General features: G+C 39.9%; 1 protein-coding gene across 7 annotated transcripts in view; it reads right to left on the bottom strand.

Annotated features, from left to right (window-relative positions):
- PIK3CA (phosphatidylinositol-4,5-bisphosphate 3-kinase catalytic subunit alpha) overlaps positions 1 to 15,838 on the bottom strand; it is a 74,895-nt gene that overhangs the window by 30,550 nt on the left and 28,507 nt on the right. For all 7 annotated transcript variants that reach the window (XM_033958291.1, XM_033958289.1, XM_033958295.1 and 4 more), the window contains 4 exons: positions 15,421 to 15,630; positions 11,001 to 11,251; positions 4,405 to 4,650; positions 2,679 to 2,764 (listed from right to left, as the gene is read on the bottom strand). In XM_033958291.1, the coding sequence (XP_033814182.1) occupies positions 2,679 to 2,764; positions 4,405 to 4,650; positions 11,001 to 11,251; positions 15,421 to 15,630 (793 nt within the window). The remainder of the gene's footprint in view (positions 1 to 2,678; positions 2,765 to 4,404; positions 4,651 to 11,000; positions 11,252 to 15,420; positions 15,631 to 15,838) is intronic.

Raw genomic sequence — 15,838 nt, 5'->3', positions numbered from 1 at the left:
ACTCTGTCCTATCACACCCTCTGGAAGCACATTCCAGGTGTCCACCACCCTTTGGGTGAAGAAGAACTTCCTAGCATTGGTTCTGAATCTGTCCCCTCTTAATTTTTCCGAATGCCCTCTCGTTCTTGTAGTTTTCGAACGTTTTGAAGAATCTGTCCCTCTTCAATTTCTCCATGCCCTTCAAGATCTTGTAAGTCTCTATCATGTCCCCTCTAAGTCTCCGCTTCTCCAGGGAAAAGAGCCCCAGTTTCTCCAATCTTTCGGCGTATGAAAGGTTTTCCGTACCTTTTATCAAACGTGTCGCTCTCTTCCGAACCCTCTCGAGTATTGCCATATCCTTCTTTAGGTATGGCGACCAATACTGGACAAAGTACTCCAGATGCGGGCGCACCATCGCCCGATACAATGGCAGGATGACTTCTTTTGTTCTGGTTGTAATACCCTTCTTGATACCTAGAAACATAGAATTGGAAACATAGAAAGATGACGGCAGAAAAGGGCTATAGCCCATCAAGTCTGCCCGACTCTTACTGACCCACCCCATTAAGTCTGAGTACTAATGACCTAGTTCCTTAACCTCGACCCCTCGTAAGGATCCTACTAGGGCATCACATTTATTCATTAAAGAGTCAATAGAACGCTGGTGGCCTGTGATTCACCTGCTCTGGAAGCTTTTTCCAGTGATCTACAAACCCTTTCTGTGAAGAAATACGTCCTTATGTCACTAATCGAATTTCCCATCCTCATGAGTTGAATGGATGTCCCCTTGTGACCGAGGGTCCCCTGAGAAAGAAGAAGTCTTCTTCCACCTTCGACACGTACCGTGATGTAATTTAAAATGTCTCAATCATGTCCCCCCTCTCCCTGCGTCTCCTCTAGATGTGTAGAGCTGCAATTTGTTTAGTCTTTCTTCGGATGAGAGACCCTTGATGCACCGAGATCAATCCTAGTGGCCATCCGGCTGAACCGACTCAACATCTAAGCAACGATCTTTACGGTAATGTGGCCTCCAGAATTGCACATCAGTATTCAGATGAGGTACTCACAATGGTTCTGTACAGTGGCAATTAATGACTTCAGGTTTGCGGCTAACGAAGCTTCTATTGATACATCCCATAAGTTGCCTTGCTTGGATGAGGCCTTCTCTTACTGTTTGGCGGCCTTCATGTCTGCACTGATGATTATTCCCAAAGTCTCTTTCTTCTGAATGTCCTAGCTTAGTGTTTCTCATTAAGGTGTAAGGTTTGCATGGATTTCTGGCTACCGAGATGCATTAACCTTACATTTCTTAGCGTTAGAAAGCCCAGCTGCCCAATGTCGAGGACCAGTTTCCAACGTGAAGCAAGAGCATTCCAAACGCCTTTCTTAGTGGCCGCTGTGCACTGCGCCGACGGCTTCATTGTCTTGTCGACTATTACCCCAAGTTCCTTTCTTGGGTACTCTCACTCAATAACAACCCTCCCATCGTGTAGCTGTATCTCAGGTTTCTGTTTCCTACGTGCAAGACTTTACATTTCTCTACATTGAACTTCATCTGCCATCTCATCGCCCACTCCCCTAGTTTGTTCAGGTCCCTTTGTAAACCTTTGTAGTCCTCTAGAGTCCTAGCCCCACTAAATAGTTTGGTATCGTCTGTGAATTTTATTACTTCGCACTTTGTCCCTGTTTCTAGATCATTTATGAATACATTGAATAGCAGCGGTCCGAGCACCGATCCCTGTGGAACACCCTACTTATTTTGTACCTGGGGCAATGGAGGAGTAAGTGACTTGCCCAGAGTCAAAGAGATTCCATGGGAACCAAACTCAGTTCGCCAGGTTCTCAGGCCACTACATTAACCACCAGGCCTACTCCTTCACATTCAAGATACTGAAGGGAACAGACTTAGTAGATAAAGACAGGTTGTTCGCCCTCTCCAAGGTGGAGAGAACGAGAGGGCACTCTCTAAAGTTAAAAGGGGATAGATTCCGTACGAACGTAAGGAAGTTCTTTTTCACCCAGAGAGTGGTAGAAAACTGGAACGCTCTTCCGGAGGCTGTAATAGGGGAAAACACCCTCCAGGGATTCGAGACAAAGTTAGACAAGTTCCTGCTGAACTTGCAGGTAAGGCTAGACTCAGTTAGGGCACTGCTCTGACCTAAGGGCTGCCGCGGGAGCAGACTGCTGGGCATGATGGACCACTGGTCTGACCCAGTAGCAGCAATTCTTATGTTCTTCACTTGAACTAGATAACAGCCTAATAAACAAACTGAAGGAGCCATCCAATATCATCTAATTTTTAAAGTTGACATAATTCTGAAGGTAGCTCCAATGGCAAAAAATAAATGTGAACTTTTGCAAATATGAACCTTAGACAATAAATCACAATCAGGACTTTTTTGTGTGTGCGTGGTGTGCAAAGAGGGCAAGGTTTTTCAACATCATTTAGGGGATTGCAATTGCCATCCAAAAGTAGTATTTTGTGGAGGAAGAGCAACTTCTAGCCTGCTGCTACCATCAGTAAGTTGTCAGTGTGTCATAGTATCAATGTCTCCCTATGTGAATGCCTTCAAGATTATTAAAAAATAAAAAGTGATATCAGACAATTTGGAGAGACGGTCTTGCCTCTGTATATTATATAGTGATGTACACTCAAAATATTATTCATGAAACCTTAGGTTACTGGTGGATATAGTTACCTGGGATTGGAACAAGGTACACGCTGAGTGTTCACATTGTCACACAGTGGTTCACCCCCATGGCAGATACCTGTTCTGACGTAAATCTAAAAAGAAAAGTGAATTTGAGCATCAATTTAGTGGTATAAAGAGATTAGGTTCTTACCTTGCACTAGAAATACTGTTATATGGATGATATCCTAGGTCAGGGGTAGGCAATTCTGGTCCTTGAGAGCCGGAGCCACGTCAGGTTTTCAGGATATCCACAATGAATATGTATGAGATGGATCTGCATGTACTGCCTCCTTGAGATGCAAATCCATTTATTGTGGATACCCTGAAAACCTGACCTGGCTCCGTCTCTCGAGGACTGGAATTGCCTACCCCTGTCCTAGATGAACTAAACTAAAAATCTTTATCAGAATTTGTTTTCACTACAGTTGCCTTCATACTGCTGCCTTTTCTTTTTTTACCATGATAAACCCATCAAGTTTACTAAAACAAAACACTTTGCTCTACCTAGTCCAGGGATCTCAAAGTCCCTCCTTGAGGGCCGCAATCCAGTCAGGTTTTCAGGATTTCCCCAATGAATATGCACTGAAAGCAGTGCAGGCACATAGATCTCATGCATATTCATTAGGGAAATCCTGAAAACCTGACTGGATTGTGGCCCTCAAGGAGGGACTTTGAGACCCCTGACCTAGACTCTGCTCAGAGCAATATGCCAAAGAAAGCTACCTAGTAGCAACTGTAAAATGCTGTAACAGGAGGTCTTAAATTATGTTTTATATTTAGATGGCAAGCGGTTAGTCATTGGAATCAGTCATAAAATGTTATAACAGTGGTATGTTGTTCTTTGGCAAAAGTGGGTGGTGTCTAGGGAGCAAATGAAGACTCAGCACAGATAAGGTGCAAAAACAGAGTGAAGAATCTGAGGTAGGCAAAGGGAAAAATACTAGATGAAAGTAGTGTTTTTCTAGAATCGAGTCAATAAACATATTTTGTACATTAAAGGTATTTTACCTGAAAACAGAATCTCTGTATAAATTCTTAATTAAAATGTGTTTTCTTTTTTTTGTAAATCTTTATTCATTTTTGATTCTTACAACAAGTGAATTATACATAATAAAAACAATTTTCACATATCACTTGTAATTTACAATCAAATATTCTTGTGTAAGATAAAATAAATACCCCCCTTTTTATCAATATTCCTATTTCCATATGATATACATTTCCCACCCCCAACCCCACATATATACTACCCATGTGCTAAGATATCTGATCATTAGAGTAACTAGTCAATGGTCCCCATATTTTTTTAAAATTATGAAGATTCCCTTGTTGTAACGCTATCATCTTTTCCATCTTATATATGTGGCAAACTGAATGGTATTTTACCTGAAAACAGAAGCTCTGTATAAGTTCTTAATTAAAATGTGTTTTCTTTTCAAAGCAGAGTAACAACTGGCTAGCTCAGAGGTTCCCAACCCTATCCTGGAGGACCACCAGCCAGTCAGGTTTTCAGGATAGCCCTAATGAATATGCATGGAGTAGATTTGCATGCCTGTCACCTCCATTATATGCAAATCTTTCTCGTGCATATTTATTAGGGCTATCCTGAAAAACACGACTGGCTGGTAGTCCTCCAGGACAGGGTTGGGAACCACTGGGCTAGCTTGTTGGGTTACTTTAAGATAATACCACACCCACAGAGCCTACCGATTTATTCATTATTGAACTTTACCTTATCAATATCTCGAATGTTTACATTTACATAAGTTGCACAGAGTATTTTGATTCTGAGTGAGCTGTTAATAGTCCAAAGGGGTTTTACAGAAGCTTCTCCGTTCATGTAAGGGGTTGCTGTTGAGATGCGCCTGGAGTAAGATGGCATAGTGAAGTTATCTACAGGTAGCTGGGTATAAAGACTCTCTTTGGCCATCAGCATCAGATTGGGCATTCGCCCAAGCATTATACAGCTTCTTATATACTGAAACAGTAAAGATATAAAAGAAGACAATGTATCCATTTAAAATACAGTACAATTAAATTAACTTTAAAACAAAACACCACCAATTCTAAAAAAGATTTTTCCAAATGCATTCTGACACTATTAAATGGCATTTTATCTTGGCAATAAAGATATTTTAAAAAGTCTAGTTTGCTTTACCTAAAAATAAAAAATAAGCAAGTTATAGTTACATATACAATAATACATGGCATACAGTAAAACAATTAAAATGTACCAATGTTATATGAATGTCTCTTTGTTATCTCCCTATGGAAAGATAATTATGCAAAAGATATTTGATATTTCAAATCAGATCACTTTTTCAATTGTTATATTCAAATCTCATTCTCCAGATATCAGTATTCCAAGAAGGCATTCAAAGTTATTTGATATTTTGCTTACAGTCACTCAAAAATTGATTTTGTCAAATTGAAAAACTTCACATTTGCTTAATGTTCATGCTTGGTGGAATTCACTTTTGTTTCACCATATATGTGAATTTTCTAGGGCAGACAGGATAAGGATCTCTAGAGCGAATAAAAAACAAAAAACAAAACTTGGTCTCTTCTATCCTCTTACTGCGACTAATTCTCACGATTGTTTATTTATTTCATTTGATTTCTATCCCATCCTCCCCAGTAGCTCAGAACGGGTTACAAGCAAACATTCAGAGTGGAATACATTTGGACATTACAAAGACTATACACTAGCAGGGGTGTCCAACCTGCGGCCCGAGGGCTGCATGCGGCCCCGTGAAGTATTTTGTGCGGCCCCGGTTGAGGGCGATGCAGTGTTTTCCTCTGTTGCCCCCCGGGTGTTTACCATCTTGCTGGCTCCCTCCTCTGTCTTGCTGCAGCGTTTGTGTGGTCCCAGAAAATTTTTTTTCAGCCAATGCAGCCCAGGGAAGCCAAAAAGTTGGACACCCCATACAACAACTTAAGTATAGGTTAAGAATGGAGAAGTGAGTGCAGGTTAGGAGGAAGGGGGAATTTAAGGGGGCAGTTGGAATTTTAGTTGAAGAGGAGGGTCTTTACAGCTTTCCAGAAGGTCATCAATGAGTTCTGTAATCTGATTTGTTGGGGGATGAAGTGGCTGAGTGTACTGAGTCCTCCATGGATACTTAGAAGTTTATTATTACTTTTCCAGATATTGTATATGTACTGTGCTTCCATTTTTTTTTCTTTCCTCTCACCCCCCCCCCATCCCCCATTATGTGCTTATTTAATACTTATGTTATGGACTATGTTTAGAATTTCACATACTAATGTTTTAAAATTTTCAATAAAATTTCATGGGGAAAAATAAATAAATAAATAAAATGTATCAATTCTAAATTACAATAAAATCAATATGCTGAAGCCACACTCAACCCATAGTAAAATAATTCAGACTACAAATATTTTGAAGAATATACTAGAAAGACAGGTTTGGTTATACGAGCCCATTTCTGCTATTGTCCATGAAGCCATCAAAACGCTGAGTTTACATCAGTGCAATCAAACTTTTAAAGGCATTTGCCAACGTATACATCAGGAAACAAATGTTTTCATTATATAGACTCGATGGATTGTGGCTGGAAATTAGTTCAAATGTTGCTCTCATATCCTGAAACTTTTCATTTTATAAAGTCACCGATTTTGGTAGATATGTTAGAAAAAAAAGAATTCATGTGTATCTTATTGAGGAACGTGAAAAAATTACATTTTAGGACTTAGCTCATGCCTCCTCATTAGTTATGCAAGGTATTTACCTGTTTCTAGAGGGCATAAAAATCTAAGGGCCCCTTTTACAAAGCCATGGTAATGATTTTTGTGTGGCAAATATGACATAGTCCATTCAGTTCTTATGGGCTGCATCGCATTTGTCAACACAGAAATTGCTACTGTGGCTTTGTAAAAGGGGCCCTAAGGGCCTCATTCTCTAAAGCACAGGTGTCAAACACAAGGCATGCGGGCCGAATCTGGCCCTCCTGGCAATTTTATGTGGCCCGCAACAGTACTCCAAAACTTCCCCTTCTCACAGCCCAGCGTGTCTTCCCTCCTGCACCGGTCTGATGTCACCGTCACGCTGAAAAATCTGCCAGCCTTGGCAGCGTCAGCAGTTTTCCGTGGCTCCCCTTCCTGCTTTCCGTCTGCTGTGGTCCACCCGGGCGGAAACAGGAAGTTGCATGTCATTGGAGAGGTTGTATCCTTATACTTCTACTAAGACTAACCCCCTCTTCTACGAAACTGCGCTAGCAGTTTCTAGCTCAGACAGCTGCGCTGAATGACCTGTGCTGCTTCCGATGCTCATAGGAGCTCTATGAGTGTTGGGAGCAGCATGGGCTATTCAGCGCGGCTCCCCATGCTAGAAAATGCTAGCGCAGTTTTGTAGAAGAGGGGGTAAGTATATTAATAAAAAAATTCGGCCCACGACTTAGTCTGTGTTTTAGATTTCGGCCCCTTATGTGATTTGAGTTCGACATCCCTGCTCTAAAGGATGTTGATCTCAGTGGCCGCCAATTGCATGTCAGTCACGCAACGGTGTCCCGTAGAAAAATCACGTTGACTTTTACTAACAGATGCCTTAAATATAGGCCTGAAACTCAAAGTCTAAATGTGCACACAAAAGACAATCCTGAAATCCCAGTAAACATCAAGTTACCACCTGAATTGGAGAAATTCAACACACAAGTTCCTCAGAATGCCACACCAGATATACGTGTGGTAGCCGTCCTCATAGGAACATAGTAATGTGTGATTATGTTATTTTATAATGTTTCATAACGCTTATAAAGTGCAAGTGCTTCAATAAATTATATAATGGTCATTTTTTAAGAGTTACTGCAAAGGCAATACTTAGCTTTGTGAAACTGAGTCTGCCTCAATTGAGTTTCACAAAGCTAAGTTTCACAAAGCTAAGTATTGCCTTTGCAGTAACTCTTAAAAAATGACCATTATATAACTTATTGAAGCACTTGCACTTTATAAGCGTTATGAAACGTTATAAAATAACATATTCACACATTACTATGTTCCTATGAGGACGGCTACCACACGTATATCTGGTGTGGCATTCTAAGGAACTTTTGTGTTGAATTTCTCCAATTCAGGTGGTAACTTGATGTTTACTGGGATTTAAATATAGGCCAGCATTTTATAGACCTACATTTAAGGCATCAATCTCACGCCTACTGAGACACCTAGGGATGCTTACGAATAACCAAGGCCACTTCCAGTATAGACCATGCACACACCACGCTTTGGGCATCTGTAAGTGTCTCTACATATCTCTGTAGGTGCATGACATATGCCTACAATGTAGATGTCCTTACCTGCCTGCATTTAAAAAAACAAAACAAAACAAAAACATGCATCCTAGTGCCTAGTGCCGCCTACAATTGGGACGCCCATTTGTAGAGACAGCCCACAAGTGTGTACCTGAGGAAAGAGGATGATGCAACTTGCTAAGGTCACAAGGAGTATTGGTTCTCTCCCCTGCATCACTTAGAAGAGTGTTCCCTAAGTTGCCAGTCAGGTTTTCAAGATATCTACAATGAATATGCGCGAGACTGGCATCCAGTGTATGCAGATTTCTTTCATACATATTCATTTTGGATATTCCGAAAACCTGATTAGCAAGAGGGTATTCCAGGACCGACTTGGGTGCACTGACCTAGAGCACTCTCATCTTATAAACTGTGGACAATAATTACGCTATGTGTCATTGAAACTAGATCACTGAAAAGTCAATCTACATCACTGTATGAAAGGAAGAGAGAAGATTTATTTTCTACAGACAACTGCCAAAACAGATTGCCTTGTTGATTCTTATTTCCTTTGTGGCTCCACTTACCCCTCCCTAAAGCGTAGTAAATGGAACCACAAAAGATAGCAAATCCACTCATTACACAGAGAAGCAATTACGATTGCTCAAAGGAAAGTAAATCTAAAAGGGACTGAACACAATCAAATCAAAGTCTGTATAACCAGTGTGCTTAACACACACAAAACATGGACTATTTCTGACTTTTTTCACAGTAATAAAGGTAGGAGTAGAAACTTTTATAAAAAATTTGATCAGATGTCAAAATGGGTTTAATTTCGTAAAAAAATAAAGGAGCTTGCAAAAATGTACATAAGAATAGCCATACTGGAACAGACCAATACAAACATAGAAACATGATGGCAGATAAAGGCCAAATGGCCCATCCAGTCTGCCCATTCGCAGAAACCATTATCTTTCTCTCTCTCTCTCTCAGAGATCCCACATGCCTATCCCAGGCCCTCTTGAATTCACAGAGTCTCTGGTCTCCACTACCTTTTCTGGGAGACTGTTCTAAGCATCTACCACCCTTTCTGTAAAATAGTATTTCCTTAGATTACTCCGGAGCCTATCACCTCTTAACTTTATCCTATGCCCTCTCATTCCAGAGTTTCCTTTCAAATGAAAGAGACTCGATTCATGTGCATTTACATTACGTAGGTATTTAAATGTCTTATCATATCTCCCCTCTCCCGCCTTTCTTTAAGTCTGTCCCCATACTTCTTATGATGAAGACCACGCACCATATTAGTAGTCTTCCTCTGGACCGACTTCATCCTTTTAATATGTTTTTGAAGGTGCAGCCTTCAGAATTGTACACAATATTCTAAATGAGGTCTCACCAAAGTCTTATATAGGGGCATCTAGCCCAGTATCCTGTTTCTACAGTAGCCAATCCAGGTCACAAGTACCTGGCAAAAACCCAAATAGTAGCTTTTTCTCCTTACCTTTCTTTACTTTGGTTTTGCTCTCCTCTTTCCTTCCCACCTAGTCTGTCTATCCCCAGTCACTCTTCTGCAGCTCATCTGTTCAGAGCTGGGCTCCAATGGCATCTGTTTCACCTGGTTCTGCTAGTAGGTATCATTATCCCTTAATTTTAAGAAGCCAGGTGCTCAAAAAATTTGGACAATAGCCATGAGAATTTGTCTTTGGATTTTATATTCAAAGCTATCAGGGAACTGATTAAGGCTAAATCAATTGCTTAAAATTATACTACTATTTGATAGATGGTCACAGCTTTACAAGTGCTGTTATGTGATTAAGTGACTAAGCTAGGATTTATTAAAAATCTGTTCTATGGACCCCACAACAGTTGGATTTTCAGGATATTCACCATGAATATGCATGAGATTTTTCTGTGTGCATTGCAGACAATATATTGAACTGATCTACTGTGGGTCTCCTGAAAATCTGACTGATTGTGGGGTCCCCAAGACAGGTTTGGAAAGCTCTGGACTTAAAGCTATTTTATCATAATATAAATGTACAATAGTTATAAGAATAAAACAGTTGGAGAGAGCTTAAAAGCAGACATAGCATTTTATCATTTTTTTAAAAAATATTGGATAAATTAAAACTAGGGAAGCCAGAGTTCAAATCTCCCTCCTCCCTTCAACACTCCTTGTAACCTTGGACAATTCACTTAACCCTCCAGTGCTTCAAGTTCAAAATTTGGATTATAAATCCTCTTGGAAAGAGAAATAACTGTAGCTGTTTGTGACTTGCCTTGAGCTTGAATCTGAAAAGTAAGCATTAAATTTGAAATCCAAATCCATTAGTAAGCATATGCTTGCTTTCCACAGGGGAGCAGAAACCTCCTTCTGGATTATTGTAACATTTATCTGGAACTACCCAGAAGACCTTAAGAAGATCGAGAATAATTCAGAACACAGCGGTTCAATTGATATTTGGCCTAAAGAAAAACGATCACGTTAGTCCATATTTTCTTTTATTGCATTGGCTGGCATAGGAGGCAAGAATATTATTTAAGTTTCCCTGTATTTGTTTTAAGCTGATCTCGGGAGAATCTCTTTTCACTTTGAATTTTACAGACCATCAAGGATCACAAGAAGCTCCAACTTATTTACTTATCCTAAATCAAATGGAGTCAGATATAAGACCTTTTTTGAAAGGACCTTAGCATTTCAGGCAGGCGAAATACAATGTTGGCTTGGTGAATGCATCCATCAAGCCATGCCTTATTGCTCTTTTCATAAACTAGTAAAATCTGCTCTGTTTGATAAATTTATCACTTAACTAGATTGTTTTTAAGATTGTAATTTTTTTAATCTTTTACTCTGTTTTTATCTTATTATATGTACATGTTTCGCTGACTGTTCAGTTTCTTTGATGTAAACCACCTAGAACTCTTGGGTAATGGCAGTATAAAAGAATAAATTTATTATTACATATCTGCTTTGACAAACCAGAATAAAATTGCAGCTCTTTGAACTTTCACCACATTCCACTTTCATTTTCTCCTACAGGTTGCATGTGATGGATCAAATTATAAACAATGTGCTTACCTTATACTGACTCAGGGGGTACTTCTCCAACAGGTATTCATCGCAGCCACACACTTTTAAAATATACTTGCCCTGGTACTCTAAGACACAAAGTTTTAGTTGTTCAGGAGATAGCAACATGCTTCTTGTTTTTTTTCGGATCGCTTCAGCAATCACTTGTTCAGGCACACAGTCATGATTGATCTTTAGTGTGTATTTCTGTTTGTCATTGTTTGGAGATACGATGACCCAAATTACCACAATTATTTGACCTGTAAAAACAATTACATTTGAGGCCACATGCACATTTGACAACTTATTTCACTGTATAGAAAGAGAAATTCATTTAGTTCAGAACTCGTGAGTTATGCCTGTCTGCCAGCAAGTAAAGATAGAAAGAATGATAAGAGTTTTTGACTTAAAAAGATACGGTACAACTGCTCTTAGTTCTCTAATTAGAAAATGAATGGTATAAAACAAACTAAGGCAGGTACTGGGAAATTTTGCATGTTCTGAGCCCCATATATGGTGATTTGGTTTAGAATAGTGGTCTCAACCCTGTCCTGGGGACCCCCCCCCCCCCCCCCCACAGCCAGTCGGGTTTTCAAGATATCCCTAATGAATATGAGAGAGATTTGCATATAATGGAAGTGTGTGTGTGTGTTTGAGGGAGTTAATTAAGGAGGCAGGAGAAAAATGTGGGGAGGGGGAGGAACCTGGCACCACCAGGTGAATCCTTGGGTAGGCTTGGAGCCAGAAGCCTAATTCCCCTAAAACCAATTCAGGCCAGGAGCTAGCATCAGAAACAAGTCACAAATCTGCACATGTTAGATGTTACCACTTGCTGGAGATAGAAAAATACTGACTAAAAGCAGCTGTACAATATCCTTTATGGAAGAGCTCTGTTGTCTCTAATCTCATATTTCCACCTGCTGAAGACACAAGTTCTGGCTTGATCTTTGGGACGAAAAGTGTTAGCTACAATTCCAGTGAAAGACCATTGAGTTGTAGAGGAAATCCTAAGAGGAGTATTTGATGTATATGAATAATTTTCATGTTTCATTAAGACATTAAGAATTCTCCATGTTGACACATTATTCTCCTTCAAGATCACTTTGATCCTTACAAAGGCTGCCTCAGGTACCTCTCTCATCAGGTCAGTTAACTTAGGGATAATGCAACATCCCTCTTTTTTCCTATATGGGACCAAACTGTAGAACTTGGTCCTTGTGAACATTTGAGAAGACGACCAGGCTGCTTACATAAACATACTTAAGATTTATTGATGGGGAATTAAGTATAGTCAATTTTTACTGTTTTATTATATTTGTCTGCAATAACTGTGCTTTGAGATGCTGATGTAAATCAGACTACCAAATCTAAAGACTCACACTGGCTCCCAGTACAAGCACGTATACAACACAATTTCTACTGCACCTTATTCAAAGCCCTAAATGGAAATGGACCAAGCTATCTGAACAACTGCCTAATCTGGAAAAACACATCCAGACCAAGGAGAACTCAAGCACACTTTACCCACCCCCCAATCAAAGGCATGCAAAGCCAAAAAAAAAAATAAAATATGAAGGTCTACTAGCCACGACAGCAGCAAAAATAGACCACCATCTCTCAAATTTACTGACCACAACGCCCAACTACAAAACATTCAGGAAAGAACTGAAAACCATACTATTCAAGAAATTTGTCAATTGATCTAGCCAAACTGTATCGACCCTTCCCTTCCCAGATCCTGATGCATACTATAGCTATCAACCTTGTAATCTCCCTGGGAATGCCCAGGCTAATTTCTTGTTGTAAACCGTCTAGAACTGAAAGGTATTGGTGGGATAGAAGACATCAATGTAATAAACTAAATTCTCCCATCTATACAGGGACAGTTTTTCATATGGAAATATCCAATCCTGTAATACCCCTTAATTGATGAAGGGCTAAGTATGCTGATTCAAGGGCTAATGAGGACTGCATTAGTTATACTGTGCTGATGCAAAAAACAAAACAAAACAAAAACATGCAGAAGAGCTAGCTGTGTGTGCGATTTCTACCGCAAAATTAAACGAGAAAAAAATGCTGCAGGATTCAATGAGCAAGCAAATTACTGCTGCGTCAAAACCCTGGTAGTAATCCACTACTCACTGCAAAATGTCATCCTTGTCAGTGAATGAGTGGTGACTGGCTCACAAATAGGGTGATATTTACAAAAAGGGCAATTTGCCTGCATTGTTTTTGCATCATGCCCCCTCACTGACAATTAAAAAAATAGCGGCATCCACCCCATCTCCCCTCAACATAAAAAAAAAATTCCACGGTTTCCAGAAGTACACCCTGTTCGTGTACCGCTTCCTCATCCCTCTGGGATGCACCAAGCAGTCAGTCTGCAAAGTATTAGATAGTCGGGGGGGGGGGGGGGGACGGGACTGGAGAATTGCAAGTCAGCTAAGTATCAATATCAATACCTTCTTATTCCCTATAGTTCTTCTAAGACTCTAAGATCTTCTTCTAAAAATCTGCTATCTGTTCCATCTCTGAAGTTTATCAACACAATGAGGTCTACCATTTTCTCTGTCAGCGCTCCAACTCCTTGGAATGATACTCCGGTCCACTTACAGGAAGAATCAAATCTTCACCATTTTAAAACGAAATTAAAAACATTTCTTTTTCTTGATGCTTTAGAGACCTAAATGCCCTTTTTAGGGCTATGTAGTTTCAATCTACTTTTAGATACCCTCCCTTTTGTCCTTTCCCTATATGTTCTCTTTCTTATTTGATAAATTGTAGTTCTATCCTTCTTCCCTTTTATGTTCCTGTTTGTTTTGGTATTGTTTTTAAATGTTTTAAATAATGATTATTGTTTTAAAGGATGTATACCCCATATATGTTTTTTAACATAATATTCACCGCCTAGAAGGCCGATTGGGTGGTTTATAAAATTTTTGAATAAACTTGAAACTTGATTTACTATGGACTGCCTCCACTTTGTCTACAACATGCTTGTGGAGGTCGTCTTCAGAAATGGACACTATACTCTAGGTGAGGCTTCACCAGTGACATACCCAGTAGCATAGTCATTCCTCTTACCTGCTTTTTAGGACTCTGGCCACTATTCTGTCATACTAATTAATTACCTTGAAATCAGTTAATCTTTCTCACAACTCACTCTTACGTATTATTCTCTTGGATCTGCACCAAAAAACGCTTAACTATGTCTCATTGTTAAAACTAAGCTTCCAAGTACACAACCACCACTCAGGCCTTCTTAGAGCTCCCTCAGACTGTCCCATTTCCTTAAACTCATCCATCCGCTCTTTTGTAAATCTTAGCTTCCTCCACTTAAAATAAATTCTCACTGCCATTTCACTTATAAAGATATTGAACAGAAATGGTTCCAGGACTGATAAGTAAGGTATGCCAGTCCACTTTTTATCACCTTGGTATGCTGTCTATCCCTGAAGCTAGTGTTTGACAAAGTGATGTATAGAAACCTTCGGCTATCCAATTTGCTAACTGAAGGAATATTCCCTGAAAAGAAGGCATATCACCATCATTAAAGACAAAAAACAAACAAACCCCTCTTCCAAGCCAAGCAATTACAGACCTATTGCTTTAAGCCCTCTTTTCAGCAAACTTATGCAAGGTGTAGTGCAAACACAACTTATGAGCCACTTAGAACATTTTCAACTGCTTCACGATCCACAATCAGGCTTCAGACAATCCATCAATAACAACAACCTATACAAGATACTTAGCAAGGGTCAGAATGCCCTTGTTCTTCAATTTGACCTCATTAGAACTTTCGACCTGGTGGACCATGATCTTCTGCTTCTATGCCTTTACTCCTTTGGTCTTTCGGGGAACGTATTAAATTGGCTTAAAGGCTTCCTGAAATCCCATAGCTAACAGGTCGATTGGAAATACAGGCACACAGACAGCTAGCTCTTCTCCCTTCCTGCAGAACAGAGACACCCAAAGCTCTCTCCCCTCTCCCTGCTGCACAAAGACACCTAAACTCTCACCCCCCGCCCCTCCCAACTCACAGCCTGGCCTGGAAAGGATCAGAAGTGGAAAGAGTTCTGAGCATCTAGCTGTGGTCAGATACATAGTCATTCTTCTTTCCTTCCACTTCTGATCACCACTGGGCCAGAAACTGGGATGGGAGGACGCATGTGTACATACATCAGAATGGGAGAGGAGGGAACAGTGGACAGAGCCCGCTACTAATGTCAGCTTCTTTCCACAGCCTGACCAAGCTGCACATTTTTAGGCTGCAAAAACTAGGCACCAGGTTTGTTTTTAATCACCGTGGCAACCTGGCACCTGGAGTTTGTCAAGCCCTGTCTATGGCAATCCTTTAACATTTTCCTCTTCCATTAAAAGCATTTCTATTTTAGACTATAGAACCGTATCCTAAGAATTGTTGTCTTACCTTTATCTAGTTTTGCGTATATGTGCTTTGGAAGCTCTGGTGATGATTCTACATTAGGGGGGTAAACGTATAATGCTCTACTCTGGGGTCCATTTGCATCACGAAGATCCACAGCTTCTTTGCAAACATTTAGGACATTTCTTCTGAACTCCTGGACTTCAGGATCTTTTACCATATCAAATTCACAGATAGGCATGCCAATTGCAAACCCTGCAGTATGTTCATAAAAAAAAAACAAAAAAACAAAAGACCTTTCTGTGAATTATATCAATTTTTTTTAATCAGCTTCATTCACAGCATTACCTATATATCCACTTCCCTACCAAAAAATGACAAATAGATTACTTATAACATAACATCGTACTTATAAACCGCATAACCGTAAGTTCAATGTGGTGAACAAAAAGATTAAAAATAA

This window comes from Geotrypetes seraphini, chromosome 9 (assembly GCF_902459505.1).
Source record: "Geotrypetes seraphini chromosome 9, aGeoSer1.1, whole genome shotgun sequence".
Lineage (NCBI taxonomy): Eukaryota > Metazoa > Chordata > Amphibia > Gymnophiona > Dermophiidae > Geotrypetes > Geotrypetes seraphini.
Note: the sequence above shows the minus strand (reverse complement) of the source record. Positions and strands in the feature narration are given on the sequence as shown.